At 40.2% G+C, this 27,964-nt stretch overlaps 1 protein-coding gene across 4 annotated transcripts in view; it reads right to left on the reverse strand.

Annotated features, from left to right (window-relative positions):
* Nucleotides 1-27,964, reverse strand: part of KIAA0319 (KIAA0319 ortholog) — a 52,698-nt gene that overhangs the window by 7,980 nt on the left and 16,754 nt on the right. For 3 of the 4 annotated variants that reach the window (XM_048939780.1, XM_048939781.1, XM_048939782.1), the window contains exons 3-20: nucleotides 25,323-26,059; nucleotides 22,993-23,176; nucleotides 20,758-20,862; nucleotides 19,970-20,067; nucleotides 19,491-19,578; nucleotides 18,927-19,019; nucleotides 17,508-17,640; nucleotides 15,490-15,718; nucleotides 13,930-14,053; nucleotides 11,562-11,694; nucleotides 10,529-10,677; nucleotides 9,516-9,667; nucleotides 8,707-8,845; nucleotides 6,949-7,108; nucleotides 5,391-5,533; nucleotides 4,055-4,177; nucleotides 1,624-1,714; nucleotides 126-217 (exon numbers count right to left, since the gene is read on the reverse strand). In XM_048939780.1, coding sequence (XP_048795737.1) covers nucleotides 126-217; nucleotides 1,624-1,714; nucleotides 4,055-4,177; nucleotides 5,391-5,533; nucleotides 6,949-7,108; nucleotides 8,707-8,845; nucleotides 9,516-9,667; nucleotides 10,529-10,677; nucleotides 11,562-11,694; nucleotides 13,930-14,053; nucleotides 15,490-15,718; nucleotides 17,508-17,640; nucleotides 18,927-19,019; nucleotides 19,491-19,578; nucleotides 19,970-20,067; nucleotides 20,758-20,862; nucleotides 22,993-23,176; nucleotides 25,323-26,059 — 2,973 coding nt within the window. The remainder of the gene's footprint in view (nucleotides 1-125; nucleotides 218-1,623; nucleotides 1,715-4,054; nucleotides 4,178-5,390; nucleotides 5,534-6,948; nucleotides 7,109-8,706; nucleotides 8,846-9,515; nucleotides 9,668-10,528; nucleotides 10,678-11,561; nucleotides 11,695-13,929; nucleotides 14,054-15,489; nucleotides 15,719-17,507; nucleotides 17,641-18,926; nucleotides 19,020-19,490; nucleotides 19,579-19,969; nucleotides 20,068-20,757; nucleotides 20,863-22,992; nucleotides 23,177-25,322; nucleotides 26,060-27,964) is intronic. The other variant, XM_048939783.1, reaches the window with a different exon arrangement.

Genomic DNA, 27,964 nt, shown 5'->3' on the forward strand with positions numbered 1-27,964 from the left:
TGTCATTCCCAGCCAACTCCAGCTTCTGTGCTCCTCCTGATTGTACACATCAATTTAGAACCACTGACTGTGAACTTGGTGGTTGAATTCAGCTTATACTGCTTGAAGAAAGAGGTAGCTCTTACCATATTTGGGTCGTAGCTCCATTCTTTCCTGCTCATCTATATTATCTAGGATGGTATATTTTGTTTTCTTTCTTATCTTAGTCCTCTTTCTGCTAAAAAGGAAATCACCACAAAGATATTTAGCTCTCACATAAATCCACCTATATTCCCACATGGCTACATACCCTCTATACAGAACCTCCACTCAAGATGAGTTGTACCAGTTTATACCCATAAAATCAGCTGCACAATCTGGACCAGAGAGTAGAATTTATTTGCTCTGTCTTATACATAAAGATGAAGAAATGAGGAAAGGCTGACCTTATTTCCTAGCCCACAGAGGTCCAGTTTGTTCAATTCCAACACATTAGCTAGATGCAAGATAGACATATCTATCAGTTCCCAAATAAAATTTCTGAAAGAATTGCTTAGCTCCTTGTTTAGATGTTTCCTTATTTGGTTGGTTGTTTTAAAACTAAGAGAGTTTAAGTAAAGCTTGTCTGGTTATATTTACAGAGAAGACCAGTCAAAAACAGAGAACGGCTCCCTCATACAGATGCAGGGTCAAAGCTTTACTGGTCTGTAGCCAAAAATTGACCTCGTTTTTCCTCATTCTTCTCCAGCATTCACTCCTACAGAGCTGCAAATCCTCCCCTTAAGTTTCAGGTGTTTATGTGAGGACAAAAGCAAGGAAGCAGCTAACTCCATGAACACCCTCTTTCTTAGCAAATGGACACAAGCCTTTAAGGCTGCATCCCACACTTATGTAAGACATACTTCTATTTAAATGTTTTCTACCAAATAGGACTGTTCCTTCAACCATAAAAAGAAAGCAATACCAACACCTGTGCATTTCAAACAGCATCCCTTACGCACTGAAAAGATACCCCAGGTAAAGTTAAAAGTCCAGGAATAATGTATCATTTCTGATAACACTTTAGCATCTCTTTGCTGTGCTTTTTCATGCAGCAGCAAAAAATCTAGTTATTTGAATTTGAGCAGACTTCTAATAATTTCTTAATGGCTCACTAGGAAAGACAAGGTAGGATGTTGGGTACAGAGGAGAATAAAACATACAGTCATGCCTACTTTTCCTGTCAAAGACAGGATGAGAGCAGCTCCATCTGCATCTCTTATCTCAGTGACCTTCAGGATGTGACTTATTTTTTTTGTTAGCATGGAGTAGCTGGAGGACTCAGTGTGACAAGATCATGAAAATCTGCAGTACACACTCAGCATTTTGACATAAATAAACTCTTAATTTGAAGGATATTCCAGCACTGGCTTTTTGTTTTTCAAAATACAGAAGAATGCAAACAGCCACAGAAAGATATTCCTCTTTCTTTTTGTTTCCCTTCCCCCCCCCAAAAAAAAGGAGAGCATATATACACAGAAACAACTGGAGGAAGCTTTGTTTGTAAGGAGTTGAGTGGTTTAGTGCTAAGGCCTGGACTAAAATATGGCAGCTGTGTGCAGTTGCTGCTTATACCCCAACTAAAAAGAAACACAAATCACGTACCTTTTACAGCAGCAGATGCAGAACCAGGCAAGCCCTGTCAAGACCACAATCGTAATGAAAGCAGACAGAGTCACATAGAGTATACTCCACTCTGAAAAAAAGAAACACAAGGAGTACAGGAGATATCAGCACCTTCATATCATCTCAGAAGAATGTGTTCTTACAGTTCCAAACTGAAAATGTGGGTTTTCAAAACCTTTTCTCCACTCTATCCATTTTTTCTATCATAAAATAGCCAAAATTCACATAAAAGCTGGAATTCAAGAGGATAATGTAACCATCTCAGTCCTCCTTCTTTAATTCAAACATAGCTGTACCCTGTCTGACATTTCAGCAATGCTTTAAGAGAACAACTGATCAGTGACAGATTCCTCTACTTGCATATTTTGATTTTTAAATTAGCAACCACTGCTAACAGATACTTTGCCCACAGTTTACTTTACAGCTTGCAGCAAATGCCACGTGCTTCCTATCAATTTCTACAGCATTACTTTTTGGGTTGACCTTGAAGCACCACTTCTCCCAAGCTCAAGACTAGCGCATCCCTAAGAGTAAAAAATCAAGCAAAAGTGGCAGGAGACCTCTGTAGGTGAGCAAGGAACTCATGGAAAAACTCAAAGGGAAAAATAAAGTTTATGAATCTTAGAAAAAGGGCCTGACCACTTGGCAGTAATACGGGAACACTGTCAGGGCCTGCAGAAATGTAATGAGCAAGGCTAAGGTCCACCTGGAATTAAATCAGACAAAGGAGGTCAAGGACAACAAGAAAGGCTTTTTCAAGTATGTCAGCAGAACCAAGGAAAGGCTGAGAAATCTGGGACTTTTCAGTCTGGAGAAGAAGAAGGTTATGAAGGTTATGAGAAGGGATCTCATCGCTATTTAAGGTATCTCAAGTGCAGGAGTCAAATGGATGGGGCCACGCTCTTTTCAGTGGTGTGCAGTGACAAAACGAGGCAACAGGCAGAAACTGCAAAACAGGAAGTTCCACACAAATATAAGGAAGAACTTTTTTACTGTCAAGGTGACAGAGCACTGGAACAGCCACCAAAATAGGCTGTGGAGTCTCCTTCTCCGGAGATATCCAGAACCCACCTGGACACTTTCCTGTGCAGCCTACTCCAGGGAACCTGCCTTGGTAGTGTATAGGAACTGCTAGGTCACAGCCTGAACCAATGACTGAGCACCTAGTAAAGAGGACTGGCCAGTCCTGGGAGCACAGGTACAGGCAGCTCACCTGTGCAACTGGAAGGGGTGCAGTTTAAGGCTCTGGGAAATATCTCTCTACTTAGAAGACAGTTTTCCTTGGGGAGTTTTTTCCAGCGAGCCCTTATCTTCAGAGTGGGGTAAGATATTCCTTTCTTACTATCAGATTGTGACTAAATACCTTTCTAGGATTATCTGAAAACAGGTCAGAGGCAACTACTAAGTGCTTCTACTTCATACCATGCAGCAGGGAGGTTAGACTTGATGATCCCAATGGGTCCCTTCCAGCCCCTTAGATTCTGTGATACTTAAAGGCTAGAGCATTGCTCAGCAAAATGTCTCTAAGTCTTCAGAGTACTAAAAGTTCAGCTTTTCTTCAACTATGCAAAATACCTGTTTAGTTAAATTAAAACTCTTTAAACTAATTTAGATAGGAGGTCCCTATGTAATATTAAGCTTGATTTGTTAGGTGTGCCATGGAATACAGACGTGGTTAAAATGATGAAACTAGATTGTATTTCCCAGGTGCAACAGGTAAAGTGAAAAAAACCCAACAAACCAGAGTGTAATTAATCAGCTTAAGTAGTTAAAGATTAATAGATGACAATATTGCTCAGTCTGTAACACTGGCGTTTGCTTTCCTTAGGTCAGGTCACACTTCTGGCATGGAAGCATCAAACAATAACTTAGAAAATGTAAGTTGTTGCTTTCTTTTTCAGCTTTTCAAAAACCTGATGAAGGCACCCCAGAGCTTTGCAACACACGCAGTATCAAACAAACCTGCCACATGGTCCCAAATTTACTCAAGTTCTCACCCTTGATAGTTAAAATTCTTACACTTTCCACTCCGTGATACTTTTAAAATTCTGTTCCTAAAATATTTTTTTAAATATTTTTAAAATTTAAATATAAAATAAAAATTTAAATAAAAAATAAAAAATAAATAATATAATAATATAAAAAATAAAAAATAAATAATATAATAATATAAAAAATAAAAAATAAAAAATAAAATTTAAATATAAAATAAAAGTTTAAAATAAGGATTACTATTTATAAGTCTCTAATATTTCAAGACATGAGTGAAATAATCTGAAGATGTTTCTTTGTATAGAAGGATATTGGCAGGTCGGACAATAAAGAGACTGTTCTAACATCAATGTTCCAGCATCTACCTCCTGTTCTGTTAGCAAATAGGAATAGTCTCACAGAAAGAAAAATGACTCACCACAGTTACTCTCGCCATCATTTAGATAACGATTAATTAAGTTTTCCATCCACAGCTGGTAGCAAATACAGCGCTTTGTTATAGGATCACAATGTCCATGTCCAGAGCATTTTAAAAGACATGCTAAGAACAATAACAAACATAAGTTAGCTGTATAAATAGACAACTTGCTATGCATTCCCTTACTGTGAGACTAGGTAGGTGGTAAAGCATCTAATTCATAACCTTGATGTCATGTATTAAGCAGGTGTGCGTTTCAGCAGGCTGTGAAGAGAAAGATGAGACTATCTTATGCATACAATGCTGAAATTGTACGCAAGTTGAGAACAGATTCATCCAACCACAAGTAATGATGAGCTGAAGTTGCAGAGTTCAGGCTTCCTCCTTCATTTATGACATATTTGTAAGAGCTTTTAGAGTACCTGAGATCTCAGGAATGCCAGTGTTACCAAGCATTGTAAGACAAGCATCACACCACCACCAAAGTGCATTTCAGTATTTCGTAACTGAATTGAAGGATCTGAACAGTTACACATCATATGCTTACAGCAGAATCTGTAGACATACAGATACATCATACGCTTACAGCAGAATCTGACAGAACAACATGTCACGTTAGAATAAAGTAAGGTTATTCCTCTTAAACTTATAGTGGCAGATTTGCTGTGTGCAGCAAACTATTAAGCAATATTTTCAAGTGATGCCTATATATTCTGGTAACCCAAGTGTGTTCACAATAAAACAACAGCCCTTTTCAACACATGAACAAAATCAGAATTTGCGACTAGTTTTAGTGCTACAGTTGCATACTCTGTTTGCATTTGGATTGTTATCTGCTGATTTTTAAGTGATAGAGGAAGTCGTATCTGTAATATGAGTGTCATACAGGGGCCATGTTGCTACTACAGCTTAACGTCAGGCTAGGCTTTGAAGTTCAAGCAAAAGTTCACTATGAAACCCCCTAGGGCCCACTTATGATGCAAATATAATCTCCTTAGAAGATACTGTGAACCCAGTGATGAGCTGACCATTTATACACCTTCTACTGAACACTAAAAGCCTTGAAGAGACATGGAACGTTCTATAGTATGGCTATGGTGAGGTTTGCTCATCTTCCAACAAAAGATTATACGAGTAGTGTATCTTTCTCCTTGTTTCCCAGGTTTTCCTGATCTATGTCAGATAAGGCTTTATCCATAACAGCAGGCAAAAGCATATCTTTAAAAGAACACAAGTAACTGGTACTGGTTTAACACACATGAGCATGCATTTTAAGTATCATCCTCAACGTCATCTTCCAGAAAGAAAAATCCCAGGCACCAGATGGTAAACATACCAGCTGTGTCAACTCGCAGGACTTTAAAAAGCAGAAAGTCAGCCTTCTCTTTCAGAAGCTGCACGTGCAGAGTTCGAGACACATCTGATGCCTTGATCACCTTGGAAGGATGCCCATTCTGCACGTAAAACACAACTGCAGTGCTGTAGAAAGAACAGTATGGGTTAGGGCTGCTGTCTGAGATTACTTGTGTCAGGTATTCAGTTGACAGCCTTCAGTTTCGCTTGTTTCTGAATAGCAAATATCACTACTGATACAGATTAGGGAATTATGTCTATAATCAGCCACCTCTATCCAAATATCACGGCAACTATTTTATTCTGAGCCAGAAGCACCAGTAGGTTCTTGAGTTTCTTCACAGCAGAAGTGTGAGAACAAGAAAGGTCTTCCTGACTCTCACTTTATGAGAAGAATGTACTCAATGTCTGCTTTCACTCCACTTGTCTAGTACCTATCACAAAGCATCCTGAAGCAGTCAGAGGAAATCTAGAAAATTCAAGAAGTGTTGGTAGTACTGATCTCATCCAACATCATGTGCTTCAGGGAACAGCTCTAGTTGAGAAGTAGCAGTTGGAAGCTGCAATTCAACACAGAATCTTTAAGTCTGGAAAAGAAAACTAAAGTTCATTTAATCTGACCATCAATCTATCACAACCTGTCACTCAGTGCCACATCTCCCTTTCCTTGAAAATCTCCAGACATGGTGACTTCCAACACTTTCATGGGCATCCCGTTCCAATACCTCATGATTCTCACTAAAATAATTTTCTTCCTAATATTCAACCTGAACTTAAAGGTACTATAGCCACAGACACTGGATTTTCTTTTCCTTTTTTTAATGTTAAGAGCTTCCCATAGAGGTGAATAAATACAAACATAGATTTTTAAATCACCGAGCAGTTAACAAGAAGTAATTCAGAGTATGATGTCAACAGGTTTTTAACAATCATGCTGCATCTGGCCACTTCCACCCCTCTAACACAAATAGAAAAGATATTTACTTTGGAGTAGGATACTGTATGTAGAATACTGCAAAATCTGCTCGTTTTTCTATGAAAAAATGATTTTTTCTCATCAGTAACCTGGGCAAATGTATATAAGGTACTTAAAAGTATCAGAAGCTTAGAGAGGAAAAAAGGGGAACCAAAGTAAGCGTGATGAGATACAGCTGGAAACTTATTTTGAAATACAGTATTTGCTTCACTGTGAGAAGGTCTGTCCATCTTATGCCAGCCAGCATTTGGGAAAAATAGTAACTCTACATGGAACAGAGACACTGAAATTCTGCATGAACTTTCTTTGAAGGAATAAAAGATAATTAAGGGAATAAAAAAAGATAATCTATGCAGAGGATTTTTAAAAATAAAATATTAAAAAACCAAGCTCTTGGAGAGCTCACTTCATCAATTTCCTACCACAACAGAGGAAACTCACTTCTTAAAATATATACAGCAGCATCTTCAATAACATTTTCTACAGTATTTTGCAACTAACTGCGAGCTGTGAAAGACTTGATGAAAATCATAAATCTTCCTGGCACAGCAGGGCATCTTTGTACCTTATATCTGAGAATGCTTGTATCTTCTGAACTTTGATATCTGAATCCAAGACATTCAGCAATACAGCTAGTTGTCTCACCAGTGTGTCCTTCTGCTGTTCACTCAGCTGTCCCACCTCAACTTGCAGAATCAGCTCCACCAGACCACTCTTTTTGGGATCTAACAGAAGAAAGACACGGTCTGGTATCAGAGCCAGGAAAATATTTCAGCACTGAATGAAGACAACATGTGGTATTACAATTACTTATCAATACTGTATATCCCTGCATAAGACCAACATCACTTATAAGCCACCCCTTTTGTGTTCCTACAAAAGTACTTAGCCTACTTTTTCACATTATTTCTGAAATAAATCTGGTAAGATAGCAATTACACCTTTTATCAGTTTATCCCTTTTATCAGGGAAAAAAACACTGCAGTGTGTATTTCAGCATTACCACATCTCTGTGCAGAAAAACAACATCTGTTTCCCACAATGCTGCCACGTGAAGGTCTGAGGTAGGTGCTAGGTAAGTCTAATTTTTAAGTTACCTGCCAGTGATCTACTACTGGCTACCAATGAGGAAAAGGGATGCAAAGACAGACTCACAGGGTAGTATCCAAGACTTAGGGAATGAGCCTAAATGGGGACAGTCAGATTCAGAAATACCAAAAATATTTCTCTTCAAACATGAGAAATATATTCAAATAATATTTACATTTGCAAACAAAACAAGCTTCACAGACATGCAATGATACTTTTGAGCCAACTACCACATGACTACAGTCAATAATAAAGTGAGGAAGAAATAATTGCCCAAGAACCAGACAAACATGAAATCTGACAGACTTGCCTCACATTAATTTCCTGAAAACCCAACTCATTGTTCCCATCACATAACCACTGAGTTTACAATTGAAGACAAGACTATATATGAGCAATATCAGACCATGACAAGCCAATTTAAAACATTCTGCAAGTCCTGGGTGTTTGTTTTTGTTCTTCAGAATAAGAGAAGGAAAAAGCCAACACAAACACATTATTGCAGCATTTGTACTTAAACTTAATGCACAGCTCACATCTTGCTACTTGCCAAACCCATCAATAATTACAAAAACAAACAAGAAACTACAATGTATGACAGAAAACCAATAAGTAGCTAAATGAAAACATTAAGTGCTGTTATTTAACCTGGTAGGTGGCTCAACATCACACAGTCATTTGCTCACTTCCCCTCTTCCCAATGATGCACAAGCAATTGCTCCGAGGAGTGGAAGACAGCAAGATGCAGTGCCACCCTCTACAAAACTTGTGCTTGATGTCATATGGTATGGAATATACCTTTGACCAGTTTAAGTCTGCTGTCCTAATTCTATTCCCTCCCAGCTCCTTGGGCTCTTTGCTGTGAACAGCCTTGGCTTAGCAGGCAAGTATAAACATCAGTGAGTTATTAATGTTGTTTTTCTCCTAGAACCCAAACACAGCATAATAGCAGACACTCCAAATAAAGCAATCCTGTCTCATCTGAAACTAAGAGAGTAAGATGTGTAATTTTCAGATATTTATCTAGGAGAGCAATGCTGCAAATGGGAAAGAAGAACTCCGACACGTCTTGTTCAACACACAAAATGCCAACTGAGAGAAGTGCAAGAAGATGACAGGAAGAGAGAATTATTTGTGTTTTAGCCTGGCAAAATCTTGTCAACACTGGAAGAAGAGAAAAGAAGAACAAAGATGAGGTATTCACAACGTATCGATGACCTTTTAATTGTCATACCAGGCCGCACTTCAACAGTAGCAGAGTCAATATCTGAATCTCCTTTGGCATCTGTCACTTGCAAGTGAAAAATATAGATTCCTTCCACCAGGTTTGTTAGCTGCAATACTGCTTCATGGTCTGAGCCAAGGATCACATCCTGCAAAAATAGGCACCAGCATGGTTATACCCTCAGATAAAATTGCAGATACGAATATCAACTCAGGTATCTGATAGGACAGTGTGAGTTCTTGCTTTAGCTTTATGACAAATGTGATCTATCCACAATTCATAGCAGAATAATGCAAATTTGCAAGTGGGAGTTAATAAGGATCTCTGCATACAGATTCTTTTCATTAAAACAAAACACAAAACAAACAAAAAAAGACCTCGGATAGAACAGCTGACATCCTCAAGTCCCCATCTACCTGAAAGCCCGAGACAGTCACATTATTATTTCTCAATTTTACTCTAGTATCATTAGTTCTGCTTTTTTATATATCATTTCCTCTCCTTGAGGTTTATGAATTTTCAACATTTCTGCCAGCTGTAACTGAAATCTCTCCAGTCCTCCTCATATACTTAAGTGAATTACTTCTAGAAGCTTTGCTATCATCTTCCCTTCTCCTCTCGCAGTTCTTACCAATTTGCACTACTGAAAATGACACAAGCTACTTGAACCAAAGCATTAGAGAGAGCTGAGGAGATAAATCAGATGTAGACAGCATCCTCTACTGCATCTCATGAGTCATCCCTGCTTGCCCTTCTGCAGTGAACAACAAACCTTAGAGCTGAATTCGAATCCAGTTAAAACCTTCAAAAAAACTTACCCCAGCTGCTGGGCTTTGACCATCCCGAATCCACAGATACGACACAATCCCTTGGTCATCAGCAGATCTTGAGCCATCCAAGGTAACAGAGTTATTGGGAAGCACCAGAACATGCTTCCCACCAGCATGTGCCCGGGGTGGACTGTTGTTTTCTAGCCATAAAAGTAGTGGAGAAGAATTTGCTTTCAATTCATGCAAGATGTGACCACCATTGCCAACACACCCACACTTTAATTCTCTACCCTGATGATTACAGGCACTAACAAGAGAATCTTGTATCAAAGGGACAGGAAAAAGATGAGCGGTTATACAGAATTTGGCTCTGGAATTACAATAATCTGACAAAAGCAGCTCTGCACCCTGAATAGAACACTGACAAGAAATATTATCCAAAAAATATATTTCAAAGCACTGTGGGGTACTCTATTCATAGTCCCACAGTAACTTTTGCATCTGATCACCTTTTTCTACCTGCCTCAGAAACACAGCTCAGCATGAGAGCACTATGCTGCGCTCTGTGTAATAGAAGCTTGTGTGAAATCTTACTTTTTCATATCTGTATTTAAGCAAAGTATCCAATAATAACTACAGATCCTGAATGCTTTTTGCTCACTGCAAAAGTGAAATTATAACATGAACTGTGAGAGAAGCATGAAAACATTTTCTTTCCAGAAGTCAGACATCACTGACTTCTGTGTAGAACACAACTGGAAAGACAGAGCTCTGGAAAGCTGTGATGATAAATGAAATGCCTCACTGGTCTGATTATTAGCTGGAGAGAGAGGGGGAGAGAAAAGGTCGGGTGGAAGGCAGAGAGATGTAAAAGCAGAAAGTGATTTTAGCAGTTACTTGCAATACTCCTTTATTACAAAATGGAAGTTATTCTTCTTGAATCCCTTGAAAGACGACAACAAATACATTAGCCGTTCCTGTTCTGAGTTTCTTTACACTGTCAGTGACTAAACTAACTGGCAAGCTGCCTACTACATCCTAAGCAGCAGCAATAGGCTTACCTTCCTTCACAGTAATAGACAGCACACATGCACTGCTTAACCCCTGCTGGTCTTGAACTGTCAGTCTGAAGCGATAGGTGCCAACCTGAAGACCAGACACAGTTGCTATTGCTTTGTCACCATTTTCCATCTGCACGTAGCTTGGCCCACTGAAACAAAACATCTCATAAAAATAATTTGTCAAAGCCAGACAAAATTCTCTCAGAGCAGCACCACTCATATCATTTGCTGTTATGGATATAACTGACAGTAAAGAAATTAACACAGTGAGTTTAGATTAGAGAGTTCATAACTGCTTCTTTTTCTAGAAATTCCAATCACTCAAGCAGCACACATACCCTCATTAGAAGAGCAGAAAATGCACCTCAGTTCAGCCTCCTTGCTGAACTATTCTGTGGGAGCATATGCAAATGCTGCTGGCCTAAAAGTCACTTACAACACATAGTGGGTGCCAACAAATTCATTTCTGTACTGTGGACAGGACAGCTGCACAAACGAATACCTTTGTTCTTTTATTAAGGATCAATTAGCTCTGTATTTGAGCATACAATTACAAGCTTCTCTACAGCATTTTTAATCACTATTCAACAGTGCTTCAGTCATTGCTAATGAAAGCTCTGGCTAAAGGGATTGTTTGGATAATTTTTCCTTTGTTATCAACAAACTGAAGAGATTATGAAAGCACTGACAGGAAAAAATTACACATTCCAGGAGAGCACCTCTGCCTGTTGCCCTCCTTAATGGAAGATAAGAGAGTTCCTATAATTTCCTCATAAAATAACTTTGTGACTCCAGGTTTCAAGATGACACAGAATAAAACATAAGCAAGCCCAGATGAATTTAGAATTCTTATCTCTCAACCTATTACCACCTAAGGAGGAAAACTCTCAAAGCAGTTTTCAAACACTCAAATACTTTCAACAGTATTAAGAGGCTCTGGAAGTCAAGTAATTTCTCTTTTTTTCCTTCCCTCTTTTTTTTTTTCCCCTCTGAACTGTAGATTAGTAATATATCTCTTTAGGTACCTGATTACCTGATATTTTCCCAATGATAGAGGACAATGCCTTGGTCATCTTGGCTTCTGCTTCCATCCAGTGTAGTACTTTCTACTGGGAACGTCAATTCCTTGTCAGGGCCAGCCACTGCTACTGGAGGGCTGTTATTTTCTGTAAAAATAAGATTTAATGTATCACACTTGCTGGTTAGTTGCTAGCAAAGACTGTTAATCAGCAAGAAAGATTTTACACAGAATATAAAATTAGAAGCCTGCCAGGAGGCTCAAAAAGCATGAACCAGAGATTCAGAGAACCACACAGTGGCTTAAGTTGGAAGGCATCTCTGGGTACACCTGGTCCAGCCCCTGCTCAAACAGGGAAACCCAGAGCAGTTGTTCAGGCTCATGTTCAGGCTTCTGAAGATCTCCAAGAGGAGACTCCACAGCCTGTTTAGACAACCTGTGCCAGCGCTCCATCACCCACACAGCACACAGGTGTTCCAGGTGTTCAAAGGAAACCTATTGTGTTCCAGTTTATGCCCACTGCCCTGGCATTGGATGCCACTGAAGAGTATGACTCCATCTTCTCTGCAAACTCCCTTTGGGTATACATGCCAATAAGACCCCCTTCTGCTCTCCCCTCATCAACCAGGTTGGTGATTTGATAATAGGAGTTTATCTGGTTGGTTAGGCATGACTTCCTTCTGGTGAACCTGAGCTTGAGGATTTTCTTGTTCTTCTTGTCCCTGGAAATGGTTTCTAGGATTAAGTTTTCCACCACTTCCTAGTGATTGCATATAGCATACACAAATCAGTAAAAAGTACTTGGTGGGAGAGACCAGCTCTGCAACTAGTCAAATTCCACAGCACGTTCTTCCCTGTTTCAGTTACATCTGAAGGCACAGTAACACTCCATGAACTCTGTAGTCTGCTCAAGTACACTGTATAAAAGTGTTTTATGACAGGAGTGGTGTGGTATTTATCTGCCTCTACCACTCTGACCACACAAATGTGGTAAAGAAGATACCGGGCCAAGTTTCCTGGCGCTCAAGGTCTATGCAATGCCACTAAGCTAGTCTCAATTTCAAGCCTTTGAGGATTTGGTGAAAAAATATAACTTATTATTCTGTTCCCAAATGTTGTTGTTGTGGCATGGCAAACCACCAACGCTACTATTCTCCTGTATATTCATTTCCACTTTAACCTGAATTCAGCAATAGCTCCTTCCTACTTCAACACTGTCACCAATCTAAAACATACCACCCATACATGTTGTACTTGCAATTCACATTCCTGGTTCCTTTGGTAAATGCCCATTGCAAAGTTTCCCTAAAAAGGGTCATTGACATTTAAGAGGAAATTCTTTATTCAGAGGGTGGTGAAGCACAGGAAGAGGTTGCCCAGAGAAGCTGTGGATGCCCCACTCCTGGAGTGTTCCAGGCCAGTTTCAATGGGGCTTTGGTCTTGTGGGAAGTGTCCTGGCCCATGGCAGGGGGGGTGGAACTAGAGTATCTTTAAGGTTCCTTCCAACCCAATGCATTCAATGGCTCTAGAAGTAGCTGTAGAATGAGCAAAATGAAGGAGACATAACACTGCTCCACAGTGTAATATGAGACCTTCACATGAGCAGAAATGTCCATTTCAGATGTAAGAACCTGCAATATGCAAACGTATTATCAAAAATTGGAAAAAAAAAAAAAAACTTTTAGGCCTGGTGCACTTGCATTTACACATCATTCAGCTCCCAAATCTAAACAATCATGTGAAAGAAGCAGCTTTTGAAACTCTCTGCTTGAGAGAGTTCATTTTTTCGTCTGGCAAAAGAACTGTAGTGACAATTCAGATTGCACCAGGATTCTTGAAGAAATGCAAAACAGTAAGAAATTGAGCAAATCACTGACTGACATGGTGAACAGCTTAGCAGGGTATTAAACTGAAAGCTACATTTTAGTTTTTAGAAGTACTCTCAAACATGCATAGCGCCTTATATAATCAGGCCAATGGGAGCCTTCAGGATCACTGCCTGGATTTCCTAGAATTCTGCACTTTTTTTTACTGTTTGTTTTGATACGAAACGGAGGTGAAGGAGTCCTTGATGCAGGAACACCAGGATGTCCAGACTGCACCTGAATGGTGCAATACAAGCACTGGAATGGGCTGCCCAGGGAGGTGGTGGAGTCACCGACCCTGGAGATGTTCAAGGAACATCTGGATTTTGTGTTGAGGAACATGGTTTAGTGAGAACTATTGGTGATAGGTGCATGGTTGGACTGGATGATCTTGTAGGTCTTTTCCAACCTTGGTGATTCGATGATTCTATGAGGAGAGAGATCTGATGGACAGTGCTAAGGCATTCAGGCTGGTCCACCCTGAAGGACCCAGATATGCCTGCAGTCAGTCAGCTTACCAGGCTGTACTATCAGAGTGACCTCAGCAGTGGACTGCTGCCTTGCTGAATCTGTGACAGTGAGCTGAAAGGTATAATCTCCTTCCTGCATTGCAGATAGCTGGAGGTATGGAGTCCGCACTCCCTGCATGGCAGTGAGAGAGAGATGAGAGAAAGTACTCATGGGGTACAAAAATATAGTAAGAGAGCAGACGTGGAGGAAAAGTAAAATACATTTTAATTCCAAATAAGTACATGACTTGAGCAAAAGCACCTTGCAGACAAAGAGGATACTTAAAATTTGACATACAGGCAGATGTCATATATTCAGTACTGCAACTGTCTATCAATCCAGAGATATATTTATCAACATAAAATCTTAATTTCTTAACTTTTAGTATAATTGCTGCATTATTTCTGAACAACAATAATTGTTAGACACATGGGACATTAACAATGACAGTGTTTAATCCAGTATTTATTTCTAAAAATAGTTAAATGGAAAAATAAGTCACTAAAGAACAACAGCATACTTGATTCCAGCCAGGTAGGCTTATGGAAATAGAAAAGTTAAACAAAGCAACTCTGTTCTGAGCATATGCTTCCAGCACTATTAGTTAATACACACACACACACATATATATACACAAAAGCTCACAAGAAGATTAGGCCCAACTCTATGCCCTTTTGCTAACACAATGACCATTTACATATCTCATGAGGAATCACCCCTTCCATCTTCATCAACCAAAATTACAATTATCACAGTTATTCAGGGAAGTCTAATGTGAACTAAAGGATATGATACATGACTATCTGACCATCAGAGCTTATTTTCAAAAATGATCTATACAAAGTGGTCTCTTTCCAGTTTGGAAAGCCTAAAGCATTTGCCTTTTTAACACAGAGAGCTCACATCTCTCTTAAAAATGGCTTCTGAAGTTCTGAAGCTGGAATCATTATACTAATTATCATCTACAAGAACCTGCACCCCAATGAGTGTAAGTGCACTGAAATTGTATTTGTATTGATTTGAGAACTCAGATTTAAAAACAACAGGAGATAAAAGATAAATATGTAGCCATAAAAAATAGAGAGTAAAATCAAAAAGCACAGCAGTGTGTCAGCAAGAAATTGACAAAAGTCTTGTAAGTTTTCACTCAGAACATTAAGTTCTTGTTTGAGTCCTACTGTTTCCAGGAAAACGAACTGTTGAACAAAAACTTGGGCAAGTCTAATCTTCTCTCAAAAAGAAGTTTGCACCACGTCTAGCCTCTCAGAAGATGCAAATCTGAGGAGCAAGCTCCAGGGTCCAGGATTAGGCAGAGTGAACTGCAGTTTTTTCCAAACCACCAGAACACAAGCAATAGCAGGGAACAGAAACGGCCATAAGGAGTGATAAAAAAAGAAAAATAAAATTACAAATAGTAATAGAGTCTAAAAAGCTGAACACAACAGAAAGGAACAACAGCACTCTGGATACTTAAATGCTTCTGAAAAATTACTTTTGTATGTTTCTCTTCATATTAAAGGCAAAGATGAAAGAACTTTCTAGTACTGTGCAAGGAGAAATAGGCATACCTGCATTGCTACAACCTTGTCTTTGCTTCTGGGACTGAGTGACCACTCATAGCTGACAATTTCATGGTCATCACTGCTCTGGTTTCCATTCAACGTGATGAAGTTCTGGGGCAAAGTGACTGCCTGATTAGGTCCTGCATTTGCAATAGGCGGGTAATCCACTGGTTTGTTGACACTCAGAGACGCAATTGTGGAGTTGGCTGCTCCGTCTGAATCAATCACAGTGAGTCTACAACAGGAAAAAGGCAAGACTGGACATTTGGTAGATCAGACTGCTGACAAGTCAGAAGACAAAGATTCCCTTTTTGCTTGCACTCAAAGAGAACAAAATCACTCCCTCAAACAGAGCCACTGATTTAACTTTTACAAACCTACACTGTAGAAAGACATAGCCTTCAACTAAGGTGGGAAGAAATTCAGAAGACTGCTTTCAATCACAGCTTGCAATCTGTTTTTTAAAAAAATGCACATCTATTCTGGATCCCAGATGAAGCCTCTTCCGTGCAGTCAATGGCAACTCCATCAAATTGCAGAGATTTTGCTGTACGTTCTTTAAAAATGTACTCAGTAAAAAACAGTGACTTCATTCATCTGCTACTGCAGAGCAATCCCTGCATCCAACACTACTGTGGATATTCACAGACTCTGCCTCATCACAGCACAGTAACACCTCATAACTTATTTCTTAAACAAATTGCTACTAATACTAATGGAGCTTATTATCAGCTCTGATTTCGTAAGGAAATCTTAAGTCAAAACTAACTGTAACATAGGGTTTAAACAATCGTTACTGCCTTTCAGAAACACAGCATTATCATATGCTTATTATCTAAAAATGTGACACCTGAAAGTGATGACAGACTGTTCTCCATGGTGTGGGAACTTGCTACATCTTCAATTCATCCTTTTTGTGAGTACTGCATACAGCCAAAATCATGGAAGGGAGCCACTCTTGAAGTCTTCCCCAAAAGAGAACAATAATGCTTACTGATCCTGCCATCAGCAACTGCACACTTTTGCAATGGATGCACAACCAAGTGTGTTAGGAGTATCTTCCAGCTAATTTCCTGTGAGCTTGAATAGGGTGCTGGATTGTTCAAATACCTCAGCCTCTCCTGAAGGCATATGGAAAAAGTGATTTCTTAATTCCCTCGTGTTCAGAGCACGCTTAAAAGCAATGTACGTGAGCTCTATCCTTTTCAACAGAGGAAAAGAAAATAACAGTCTTCTGCCATTGTACAATATGGAACAATTCCAGTAGAGAACAGAGAACTGAAGCTGAAACAATTTTTGGCAATGCTTATGCGAAGGGCCATGTTCAAGGTATGCCATACACTGGTCAACAACAGGCTTCAGATTCTGCTGATGCTGCACTGATATATGACATACTGACCTGTAGGCTGTTACTCATTGGCAGCCAAGAGTGATTCAGTGAAAAATGCACAAATCCAGGACAAGGTGCTAAATTAAAAAGTAGAGAAAATGATCTCTGATTTTAATTAAAGCAGCCAGGACTATAAACATTGTTTTTGTCTTCTGGACAAAATCCATCGCCAGCAAGAATTAACTGGAAGAAAAAAGCAGCAAGGCAAAGGCATTTAGGAAGAAAAGAATTACAAAACTCAGCACACCACGGGACCTTGCATGGGTCAGACTGCCAATACTATTGTGCTTGTCACCACTATTCAGGGGATGACTTTCACATCCTGACTTTAGTCTCATCTGAAAAAATATATATATATTCTCTTGAAGTTATTATTGCAGGAAGTAGGAGGTTATTTAATTTCTGATACCTTGATTTGCATAGGTTTGTGCTCCAGTGCATCATTATACCAGTATCACAACATCACTACAAGTACTTCTTAATGAAACTGGTCCCCATCAAATGAAGGCGAAGAGCACACAGAAGTAAAATGAAGTTCTTTAAGGAGGTATGCACAAGCACCAAAAAAAACCCCATCCAGCTGACACCACAGAAATGCCTGAAACTCAAAAGAAAATCATCCATGCAGGTGTACCTGAAAGTGTAATTTCCAACAACAAGGTTAGACAAGTGCAAGACAGGTGTGTCAGCAGATGCTTTCTGCTCCCGCAAAGGACCTTTAATTTCTTCCCAGTGGTAACTCACGATCTTCATATCATCTGTACTTTCTAGATGAATTAAAGAAAAATGTATCAGTACCCTGTGTAACATCAGGCTGCATGAATACTAACGTCTCTTATGCACTGATCCCTAACTGTTTTCTACAGTTCATGTACGATAGCTATTGAACCAGATGATGAGTTACATTTTGAATGCTTTACCACAAAAAAAAACAAAGGTATAGTCAATTTCAGCCAGCCTCTCTGCAGATGAATCACAGAACTACAAAATGGCTCAATGATCACCTAGTTCCAAACCCTGTCACAGGCAGGGTTGACAACTGCTAGATCAAGCACTGGATCAGTTTCAAGAGGACTCCATCCAACCTGGCCTTGAACATCTCCAGGGATGGGGCATCCACAACCTCTCTGGGCAGTCTGTTCCAGTGCCTCACTACTCCCTTAGTAAAAAACTTCTCCCTGACACCTAATCTACACCTCCCCTCCTTTAGTTTAAAACTATCCTCCTTGTCCTGTCACTATCTCTGTATAAAGTTCCTTTCCTTTCTGTTTATAATCTCCCTTTAAATACTGGAAGGTCACAATGAGGCCTTCTCAGAGCTTTCTCTTCTCCAGTCCAAACAAACAAAGGTTCCTTCGCCTGTCTTCATAGAAATGCTCCTTAGCCTGTCTTCATAGAAATGCTACAGCCCTCTGATCATCTTCGTGGCTCACCTGTGGACTCAGTTCATAAGCTTTACAACTTCCCTGTGCTGGGGACCCCAGACCTGGATGCAGTACTCCAGATGGGGCAGTCTACAACTTCTTGTACATTTTACAGTTCCTTTGTTCTTAGTAAATATAAAAGCAAACCTTTGCTTAACTTTTAAACAAACTCAGAGGAGCAGTAATCAAAACATGTCAGCTCTCTATCATGGACCCAGACTGGCACAGAGGCCAGTAATGGGGACCCCAACCAGGACAGAAAGAACTTCTAAGGCCACACACTATCTCAGTTCACAAGCAGAAGGCTGCATTTTACCACTACTGTCTTGATGTGCCAACCATATTTCCACGAATACACAAAGTCAAGCAATCATGTCTTCTGTAACTAAAAACTTCAGAAAATAAGAATCTTCCAAGTGCAACTCATTCTAGAATAAATATCATTCAATCTTATACATCCAATTAACTCAACCTTTTTAAAAACCACTTATAACTACCCTCAAAGTCCCAACGTGAATAATGATTCAGGGAACTTCTGTGCATTGAACGGAAAGAATTCCACTCAGTATGGATGAACAGTTTTTAACTGCATTAAAAATAAAGGGTAATACAGGTAAGCAAGTACATACGACTGCCATCAATGAAGGTAGAAGTTGTAGGCAAAGAAACTTCTTGTACTTTGGGTGAAGCAACAGCAACAGGTGGCTGGTTAATTCTGATTGCTGTGAGAAAGATAGGATTGAAAAAAATGGTGAGGACCTGGGCAAAGATAATCTGGTAACTCTACCAATCAATAGTCCTCAGTAACCTACATCTAAAAATGGCAGCTCTGCAATATCTGCTGTCCAAAGGATACAAAAGGTTACTGAAGAGCACCAGACTTCTGCTGCAGCCCCTTCCATCTGGTACAACTCAGGAAAGACCTGCGCACTGTAACTTGCAGCTACAGCCAGTTGAGCACCTAATGCCTGATCCTTGTAGCACAAAAGGTGTCATGACACTACCTCAAGCCTTATACACATTAGGCACGATCCTAAGCTGCACTTCCTTAAAATGCTTTAAAGACAGAAAGACATGAGATACATCTCTGCATAACTGGACTTCTAAATGCCCTTGGAAGACAGACTGTTACATAAACACGTTGTATTACCACTTGTGTTGAAGAAATTAATTCTTTTAGTCAACTGACTTACCTGGTTTGACAGTGACATTTACAAAACCTTCACCAAAGGCATTTTCACCAGAAACTGTCACTTTGAAGGCGTAAAGTCCCACCGACAGCTGAGGCACACACAGAACAAATCCAGTTACGTGATGAAACATACAGATGCAACACACATACAATCTGCCAATCATGTTGTAAACATAGAAAAATCTGGATATCTGAAGAGTTCCTTCCATAAATCCATACATAAGAAACACTGTTTACTGTTTAGAGGTGAGGAACACAAAGCCAACACTTAGGAATTTTTATTCTATCTTAGAAAATTATGAGGGCGCTCTGAAGAAGATGGCATGTTTCTGAAGATCTATGAAAAAGTTGGTGATACATGCAAGTGAAGAAAACTCACAGTAACATGAATTCCTAAAACAAAGGCACCCTTTATCACAGGTTAAATTCCTGCGAAAGAACTGAACAAACTAAATAAGCTTGAGCTTACAGTTCACTTACATGAGAGAGCTTCAGCGTCCGGGTGTACCTGCGCTCCATTTCACCACCATAGTCAGCAGGGTGACTAATTAATCTCCACTCATAGTTATAGGATGTTTCTTAGTGCAATAACACAATAAAAGAATGATCAGATTTCCCTTCTAGGTAAGTCCAGGAAACAAAGAAATCAAGTTCACTACCAGTCAGATAAAATGCTACAGTAGGAAATCATGAGTGCTATTGTTTGAGGCAGAAAAATGAAGTGTTACAAATACAAGTTATGCTTCCATAGTATGCTGTAACTTGCTAAAATAGCAACAGGAACAGTTTTCACAAATAACTTTAAAATCCAGCTTCACATGAAGTAAATGCATTTTACATGGCTACCTATGAAATATGTATTCTTTGCTACTGTAGCTCAGAATCTGGTGGTTTTAAGGTCAGTGTGTTCAGATTCCACCTTTTTTTCCCTCTCTGCTTAAAAACAAGATGCTATAACCAGGGCAACATAATCTTTAGGTAGAAATGATAGGCTTTCTGTTGAACCATTTGGCTAATGAATTCAGATTCTGAAAACACAAGCCATTTCAAAATGTGAAATTCAAAGGAGGAAATGCTTTCAGCAATTGGATTCACAAAAAAAAAACCAAAACCAGAACAAAAACAACAACAAAAAAAACAACAGTAGAAAGAGGAGATAAGAAAGACATCTTCTCCCTAAGTGCAGATGATCACATAACTCAGGACTCATCTGCATTTACAAGTTGGTACTGTGAACATGTCCTGTATGGTAGGGCCATTTAACTCACCTGTTGGTGGTGGTGGGACAACAAAAGCATTCAGTTCAACCTCATTTTTGGGTAGCATCACCTGTATGTTATCTCCAGCAGACACAATAAGTTCTTTTACTGTATCTAAGACAGAATGAGAACATTATGTTTTAAAAAATGGGGTGGGTATAGATTTAGCATCTTCAAGTACTATTTGCAACAGATTAAGCAAAATTTGGCAAATAGGCAAAGATAATTAAAACAAAAAGAGTTTCCCCGATACATAATCAAACAGTAATTATAATCATGACTATGGCTACTTCACTTTCTACTGAACAATTCCAGACAATTGCTCTTCCCTAAATATGAAAATTTCACCTACTTCTATGAGTTCTTATTTTTTCTGATATATCAGAGTTAACTTTGCTCTGCAGAAAGAATTTTTCTCAATTCGTTGGAATTACAGGAGTTCAAAACTGTCCAGAGTACAAAAAGAGCCATCAGAATCAGAAGAAACACCACAAAACTTCATGAAATTAGCTAATATAGTCCATCCTAAAACTAACGCTTCTTTTTTACCAGGAAGCACTACCTGTGTATTTGTGTTGCATTTGGGTAGGCATATCCAAGAGCCCAGCTCATGGGGTCACTTTCAAAGATACTGCTAGAGGAGCAGGGTTATCTCATAGCTAAGCTGCAATTCAACCTGTGTGTCATCCAGAAACAGTTCTTGCCTGTGAAAAATCTTTCCTTTTCCAAAAATCCTGAAGTCCACAAACCCACTCTCCAACAGGAACATACCAAAGCACAAGGTCAAGCAAGGTTCTCACAGATCTGTTTTTCAAAGGTTTTAGATCTGTTCCTGAATACTGGGAGTCCACAGAGCAGAAGTCCTCCAAAGGCAACACTCAATATTATCTAGACATCCAATTTAAACCCTTAATAGATGAGTAAGAGATGACTTAGCAGTGGCAGATGACAGGTCAAAACAGGGATACAGCAAAGAGGCCATGACGACACCTTCTGTTATTGCTTCTTAAATCTAAGGCTCTAGAATTGCTCACAGAAGTTGACTTAGCCATCAGCTAAGTGGAGGTTTGTGCTTCTAAAATCTTTTGACCTCTCTCATAAGGTGAGAATAAAATGGCTAAATGAGCGTGATGACCAAAAGAGGAGGAACACTGTCACCCACACTGAGATGGTAAGGCTGAGCACAAACTTGAGGCAATCCTTATACAAAGCAATATTTTATAGTGAGATTCATCACAACCTTCCATTCCAGCTGCTTCTTCCAAGTACCTTTTCTAAATCTTCTTTAGCCTGCTATTGTGAAGGAGGAGCTGCCCAGTCAACCCTCAGTGGTAATGATTATTCATTGCCTTGGAGAAAAACCCCCTTGTAACTCATCTCTTTCCATTACCTTCTACTACTACCTGGCTAGTAGATCTACATCCTGCTAGCCAGGCCATGGCAGAAGGTGCCAGGAATGTCCCAGATCAGACCCATTCTACCAGGAAGCAAAGTGCTTAGCTCTACATATCCCTCAGAAGCACAGAAAAACATAACCTGTGCTTCTCTGACTCTTGTGGCCCTTCTAACCCTTTGCCAGGATACAAAGGAAGGGGGGAAACTTGCCATGAGAAAGGAGTTACACTAACATACAGACAGAATTTAACACAATTACAGGCAGCAAAACGGTTAAAGACATCTTCTTCAAAATAAGAACTTTTTGCCCTGCAGCTGGAAGTCTTATAAGCCTTCTTGGAGCTTTGAAGTCATAACAAAACATTTTTTTTTCAAGATGAAGTGTTGTTCTCCCCTGTTAAGGGCTGAGTCCCACCTGTTTTCCTGCATGATATCTGACAGCTATACATGGTGGGAACCCTACTGAACAGTTTCTGAGAATGAACAGAATTCTGAAGCCACACAAAAACAACAGTATGGCTAGAAGAGACTGTTGGGAAACTCCAGAAAGTCTTAGGTATTTCTCACCAATATAAAAATTAACTCATTAAGAAAATGCTCTTAATCTCTGCTTTTTGCAAAGTTGTTATAATTTCCCACTGATGTTACGCTTGATCAGAATTTTGCTCCAGAAGTAACCAGCTAAAAGGGATGGAGTTTCCAGTGTTACTGCAGGACTTCATGCTTAAGGTGGGCTGAGGCTGCACTTGAACAGAGTTCGTAACTAAGAAAAGGATGCAAGCCTGACAGTATTAAAGCCCTCCCTGCCTCCCATCCAGCAGGCCCTCTCCAGCTATGTTGAAACATTACCTGCTTTGGCAGCCGTAGCAGGAGGTGTAAATTGCTGCAGGGGTTCAGATGGCACAGTATTACTGGGAAGCATCATGATTCCATGTTCAGTCACATTGTCTGGTGCCACTGTAGGAGTCTGGGCTTTGTTTGACACATCTAGGGAGAATTCCAGTTTGTCTGATGGAGGGGAATAAGAAGGAACCTGAAAAATGAATTATAGGGAAACAATGTCTTAAATAAATCACTCTTTACCTTTACAGATTTAGGGGTACGCTGTTCTTGAAAGAGAATGTGGGGTTCACCTACTAACTTATGTAGTTAGGAGGTTTTATTCATGAAGAATATCTATCAAAGAAGGAGTGTTTTGTTTCTTTCCCCCCCGTCAGTCTCTATAGGAAATGCTCATTTTTTTTCCAAGCTTCAGATGCAGAAAAGGACTTTTTTAACTTTACTAAATCTCTCTACTTCAGTCAACAAGCAATAAAGTTCTTCTTAACCACCACCCTTGTAAACTGATCTAGAAATGCAATGAAAGACACAGCAAGTTATGCAGGAATGACCAAACAGGTCCTTGGAATGACCACGTTAGATTTGCCCATCACCCCTCCCTTCTTTCAGGCCCCATCACCTTCCCAAGACACAGTCTGAATGGGACAGTATATTTTCCGTACCTTCTCCCACCAAGAGGAAAACATTTTCCCTATTATGGCACACAAAGGCAGCAGATACCTGGGATGCATTAAAAAGAGCGTGGCCAGCAGGTCGAGGGAGGAGATCCTCCCCCTCTACTCTGCCCTGGTCAGGCCTCACCTGGAGTTTTGTGCCCAGTTCTGGGCTCCCCAGTATAAAAAAGACAGGGATCTCTTGGAGAGAGTTCAGTGGAGGGCCACAAAGATGATAAAGGCCCTGGAGCAGCCCTGTGAGGAAAGGCTGAGCAACCTGGGTCTGTTAGCTTTGAGAAAAGAAGACTCAGAAGGGATCTGATTAATGTTTATAAATATCTTAAGTGTGGGAATCAAAGGGACATGGCCAACCTCTTTTCAGTGGTCTGCAGGGACAGGAGAAGGGGAAACGGCCATAAACTGGAGCACAGGATGTTCTGCACCAATATGCAAAGGAAATCCTTCACAGTGAGGGTAATGGAGCACTGGAACAGACTGTCGAGGTGGGTTGTGGATTCTCCTTCTCTGGAAGGATTCAAGACCCGCCTGGATGCAGTCCAGACCTGTGCAGTCTCTGGAAGGGACCTCTGGAGATCATCTACTCCCACTTCTAGGCTATGATGGTATCTCAGCTAGACTGATCTCAAGTCTTAAGAAACTTGCAGTTTTACATGCACACACACACACACTTCCGCCATTTCATTCATTCCTTCCAAGAACATCAGTTGCCTTCTTTACTTGTCTTTTTCTTCCCTACAGCAATAGCAAAAAAAAAAATATGGCGTTTTTACAGCAAGAGAAAGGCAACTGTTGGTTACAAAACCTGTTGGAATTAAGGGAAATCCAGACACTGCTTGATTTCCCCTGAGGCATGACAAACACAGCAGACGCTGACTTTGCTGCCTGTTCCAACTTTCCCACTTATCCCATTCTGTTCTGATGGAGCCAATGACTATTTAGAACTGATCAAATCTGCTAACATACACAGGGAATAGGTGCATCTTTCTTAGGTATCTACATTAGGTTTAAAGTACTTAACAGCTTTTAACTTTGGCTTTTCTTATTACCAGACACTAGAGAAGGATTCAGACATTTAAGGAGAACAGACATTTACCCAGTTTATGTGGTCCAAAAAAAAAATCAAACCAACAGAGCAACCAACACTGCCCCTTCTTATAAACCTTTCTAAATGTTCTAAAAGCATTTTAAAAGCTATTTATTCAGCTCTATTACATCTAAAACACCTCTTTAGGCTTTTACTAACGTGAATCCAGTAGAACAAGATTTTGTTGATGGAGGAACTTATGTATACTGGTCTTGGCCTTTGGATGCTGACAGGACCACTACCATTACTAAGCTTATGACCTGTAAGTGAAACATCAAGTGACAGAAGGGCAGAACACCAAACCAGTCCTCTTATACCAGGTTCAAGCCTTGTTGTCAGAATATCTCCAAAGAAACCCAACAAGGTCTTTGAAACAGCCCTGCTCTTCATCATCTGAAAGAGAAGTGTGCTTCAGTGATTCATCTGCCTATTAAGATAACCCTCTCCACTTCAGCCTTTTCTGCACCATAATGGACTGTAACTCACTCGAGTTTCAGGGTTATGTTACAAAACTACAAGCTTGTTGAACAAAACAACTGTTGCATGGCATCACTTGCCTGCTTCTCAAGGGTAACACGTACCTTTTCTTGCAAAGCATTGGCAGGCTGTGTAAGCATCTCAACAGCTGCTCTGCTTTCATATGTCTTCCCAGGGAACGGTGTAATCTCTGGGAGAGAAGACAGCCTCTCTGTGGAGTGCTCACTGACAGAGCTCAATTCAGATGTGTTTTTACTTAGAAGGCTTTCGACCTTTCCAGCTTCCTCTTCCTGGTTTTCTCCATTGTCGCTGACTGAAGTGTTGAAGCCATTTTCACCTGCTACCATCAGGCCCCAGTCAGCATAATCCGTGCTCTCCTTCTGATCGTGTCTGAGGCTCACCTGAAAGGGGTCCTGCTCCAAATCTTTATAATCATCTATGTATTCAGGTATCTCCTCAAGGCTGAGTTCTTTGCCAAGAAAAGACACTTCCTCAGATGGCTCTTTCTGACGTCCCACAGAGTGCACGATGCTTGGGATCACCTGCCCAAATCCCAGCAGTGAGGCTGGCCTCTGAGAAGGTCTCAGCACAAATGTTAGATAGGACTTTACCGTCTCAATTGTTTTAGGTTCGCAGTTCTCTTTGTGCTGGCAGTTCACAACGTAACAGCGCCGTTCAAACATCCAGGACAAGTCACAACCAGAGAGGTCACAACACGCCGTGATGCATTCAGACACTGATGTAGCATGGGGAACTCTCATAATTTTAGTGGTTTCTAAGTTGGGAGATATTACTGCACTCGAATACGTGGCTCCTTCTCTGCACTGCTCGCAATAGGAACCTGGAACAACAATGCCAGCATGAAGAACAGCACGACAACAGAAACATAATATTGTTTTCTGTAACCCAAAGGGACTTATGGCAGGAGACAAGATAAAGGCAGACGTTACCCAACTTAAATAAACTCACTGCTTTTAACCACTACTTTTCTTACAGCATGCCCATTTGCAGCAGCACTTATACTGGGTGGGATTTCTCAACGTAGGATCTTAATCCATTTTATAAAGACTTCCTTATTCATTTGATACAAATGCTATCACTAAGAGATCAAAGTTAGGTGTAATTCTATAAGCAAGAACAGAGCAGGGAAGAGGAAAAAAAAATCATGCGGTACTTCCACCATAGCAAAGTGAGCAAAAAACATGTTTCACAGCAAAAGTTGCTACTAAAAAAAAAAGAAAAAGAAAAAGGCAGTTACATGTCATTGCTCCAACTGAGAAAGAAAGCAGCTAGGATTTATGTTTGGGACACCAGATATCTCACTTGAACTTCATGGAAGGTCACCCACATTATTGCTGGACTAAATATAAAAGATCCGGAGATAGGGAGGGGAATTCCCCAAATTTTGCAGCTTTAACCATTTTATGAGGAATCCCAAGAGCTTGCTCCCATGGAGAGAATACTTACACCTCCACTGCAAAGGAAGGAATGACACTAGATTTTCAGAGAACACCAGAGACCATGAGCATGAAGTGTTTAAACTGAGCATGAATCAATGTAAGCTGTATAGTTTTCTACATCTTTTTATTCCATATGTTACAACTGCAGTTCAGAATCTCTCCAAAATTCAACTTGAGGAACCTGATCGTGCTTCAAAAAATTACTGAGTAAAACCAGCAATTCTTTTTAGCATTGTTTTCAGTCAGGCTTGTTAACTCTGCCATGAAAACATGATGCCACTACTGTGGAACTAACACAGTAATGCAGGACAGTGTTTGACCTGCCTGCCTTGCACATCATAACATGGTTGTTAAGTGAGTTCTGGTGGCAGAAAATGCATTATTAGTGATAGCATTGGAAAAAGACTGTTTAACTAATGGATTCCAGCTCAAATCTGTAGAACTGATTGGGGAAGAAAAATGAAATCAGGGAACAGAGACAGGCCAGCAGTAGGAGTTAGGTCTGAGAATGACCCAGAGCCCTGAGGAGATGCAGTTACTCCTTGGACATGTGCACAGAATCACAGAATGGCCAGGGTTGGAAGGGACCTCAAGGATCATGAATCTCCAACCCCCCTGCCACATGCAGGGCCAACAACCTCCACATTTAATACTAGACCAGGCTGCCCAGGGCCCCATCCAACCTGGCCATGAACCTCTAGGGATGGGGCATCCCAATGCAACAGTATCCAACAACCACACCACAGTTAACTCACCTCTGGGCTGGACTGCAGTATGTTCCTGCACAACACACTACTGATATAGACTGGATATACAACTACTGACCTATCCGTGCAGCATCACACTTATCTGGAATGAATGCACAGCATGCAAAATAGGCTAATACAAAATACACACACACACATACTGGACAAGCTCACTGGACACCTCACCATCCAGCCACTGACTTCTCTCTCCTCTGCTCTGTTCTGATAACACAGCAGAGGAATAGAAAGGGTGAGACTTTATGATGGTTTTGCAGAGCAAGCTATTTGGGGTGAGGAAATATAAAAAACATCCTCTTTTTCCAGAGTCCCTTTCATCTTCAAGGATATAATACCCTTGCAAAGACTCTGAATTGCCATCACAAATCGTTACTTTAAGTTGACTGCTCAACTACAGACAGGGCACCCAGAGGAGCTCTAGATTAAAATGCTGGAGTTCTTCTCTGAAGGGCTTGTACAGTATGGGGATTAAGCAAGATGAGTGAAGAGATCTGCATGTAGTAGCAGGGCTAAAATATTTTT

This window comes from Lagopus muta, chromosome 3 (assembly GCF_023343835.1).
Source record: "Lagopus muta isolate bLagMut1 chromosome 3, bLagMut1 primary, whole genome shotgun sequence".
NCBI classification, from domain to species: Eukaryota; Metazoa; Chordata; class Aves; order Galliformes; family Phasianidae; genus Lagopus; species Lagopus muta.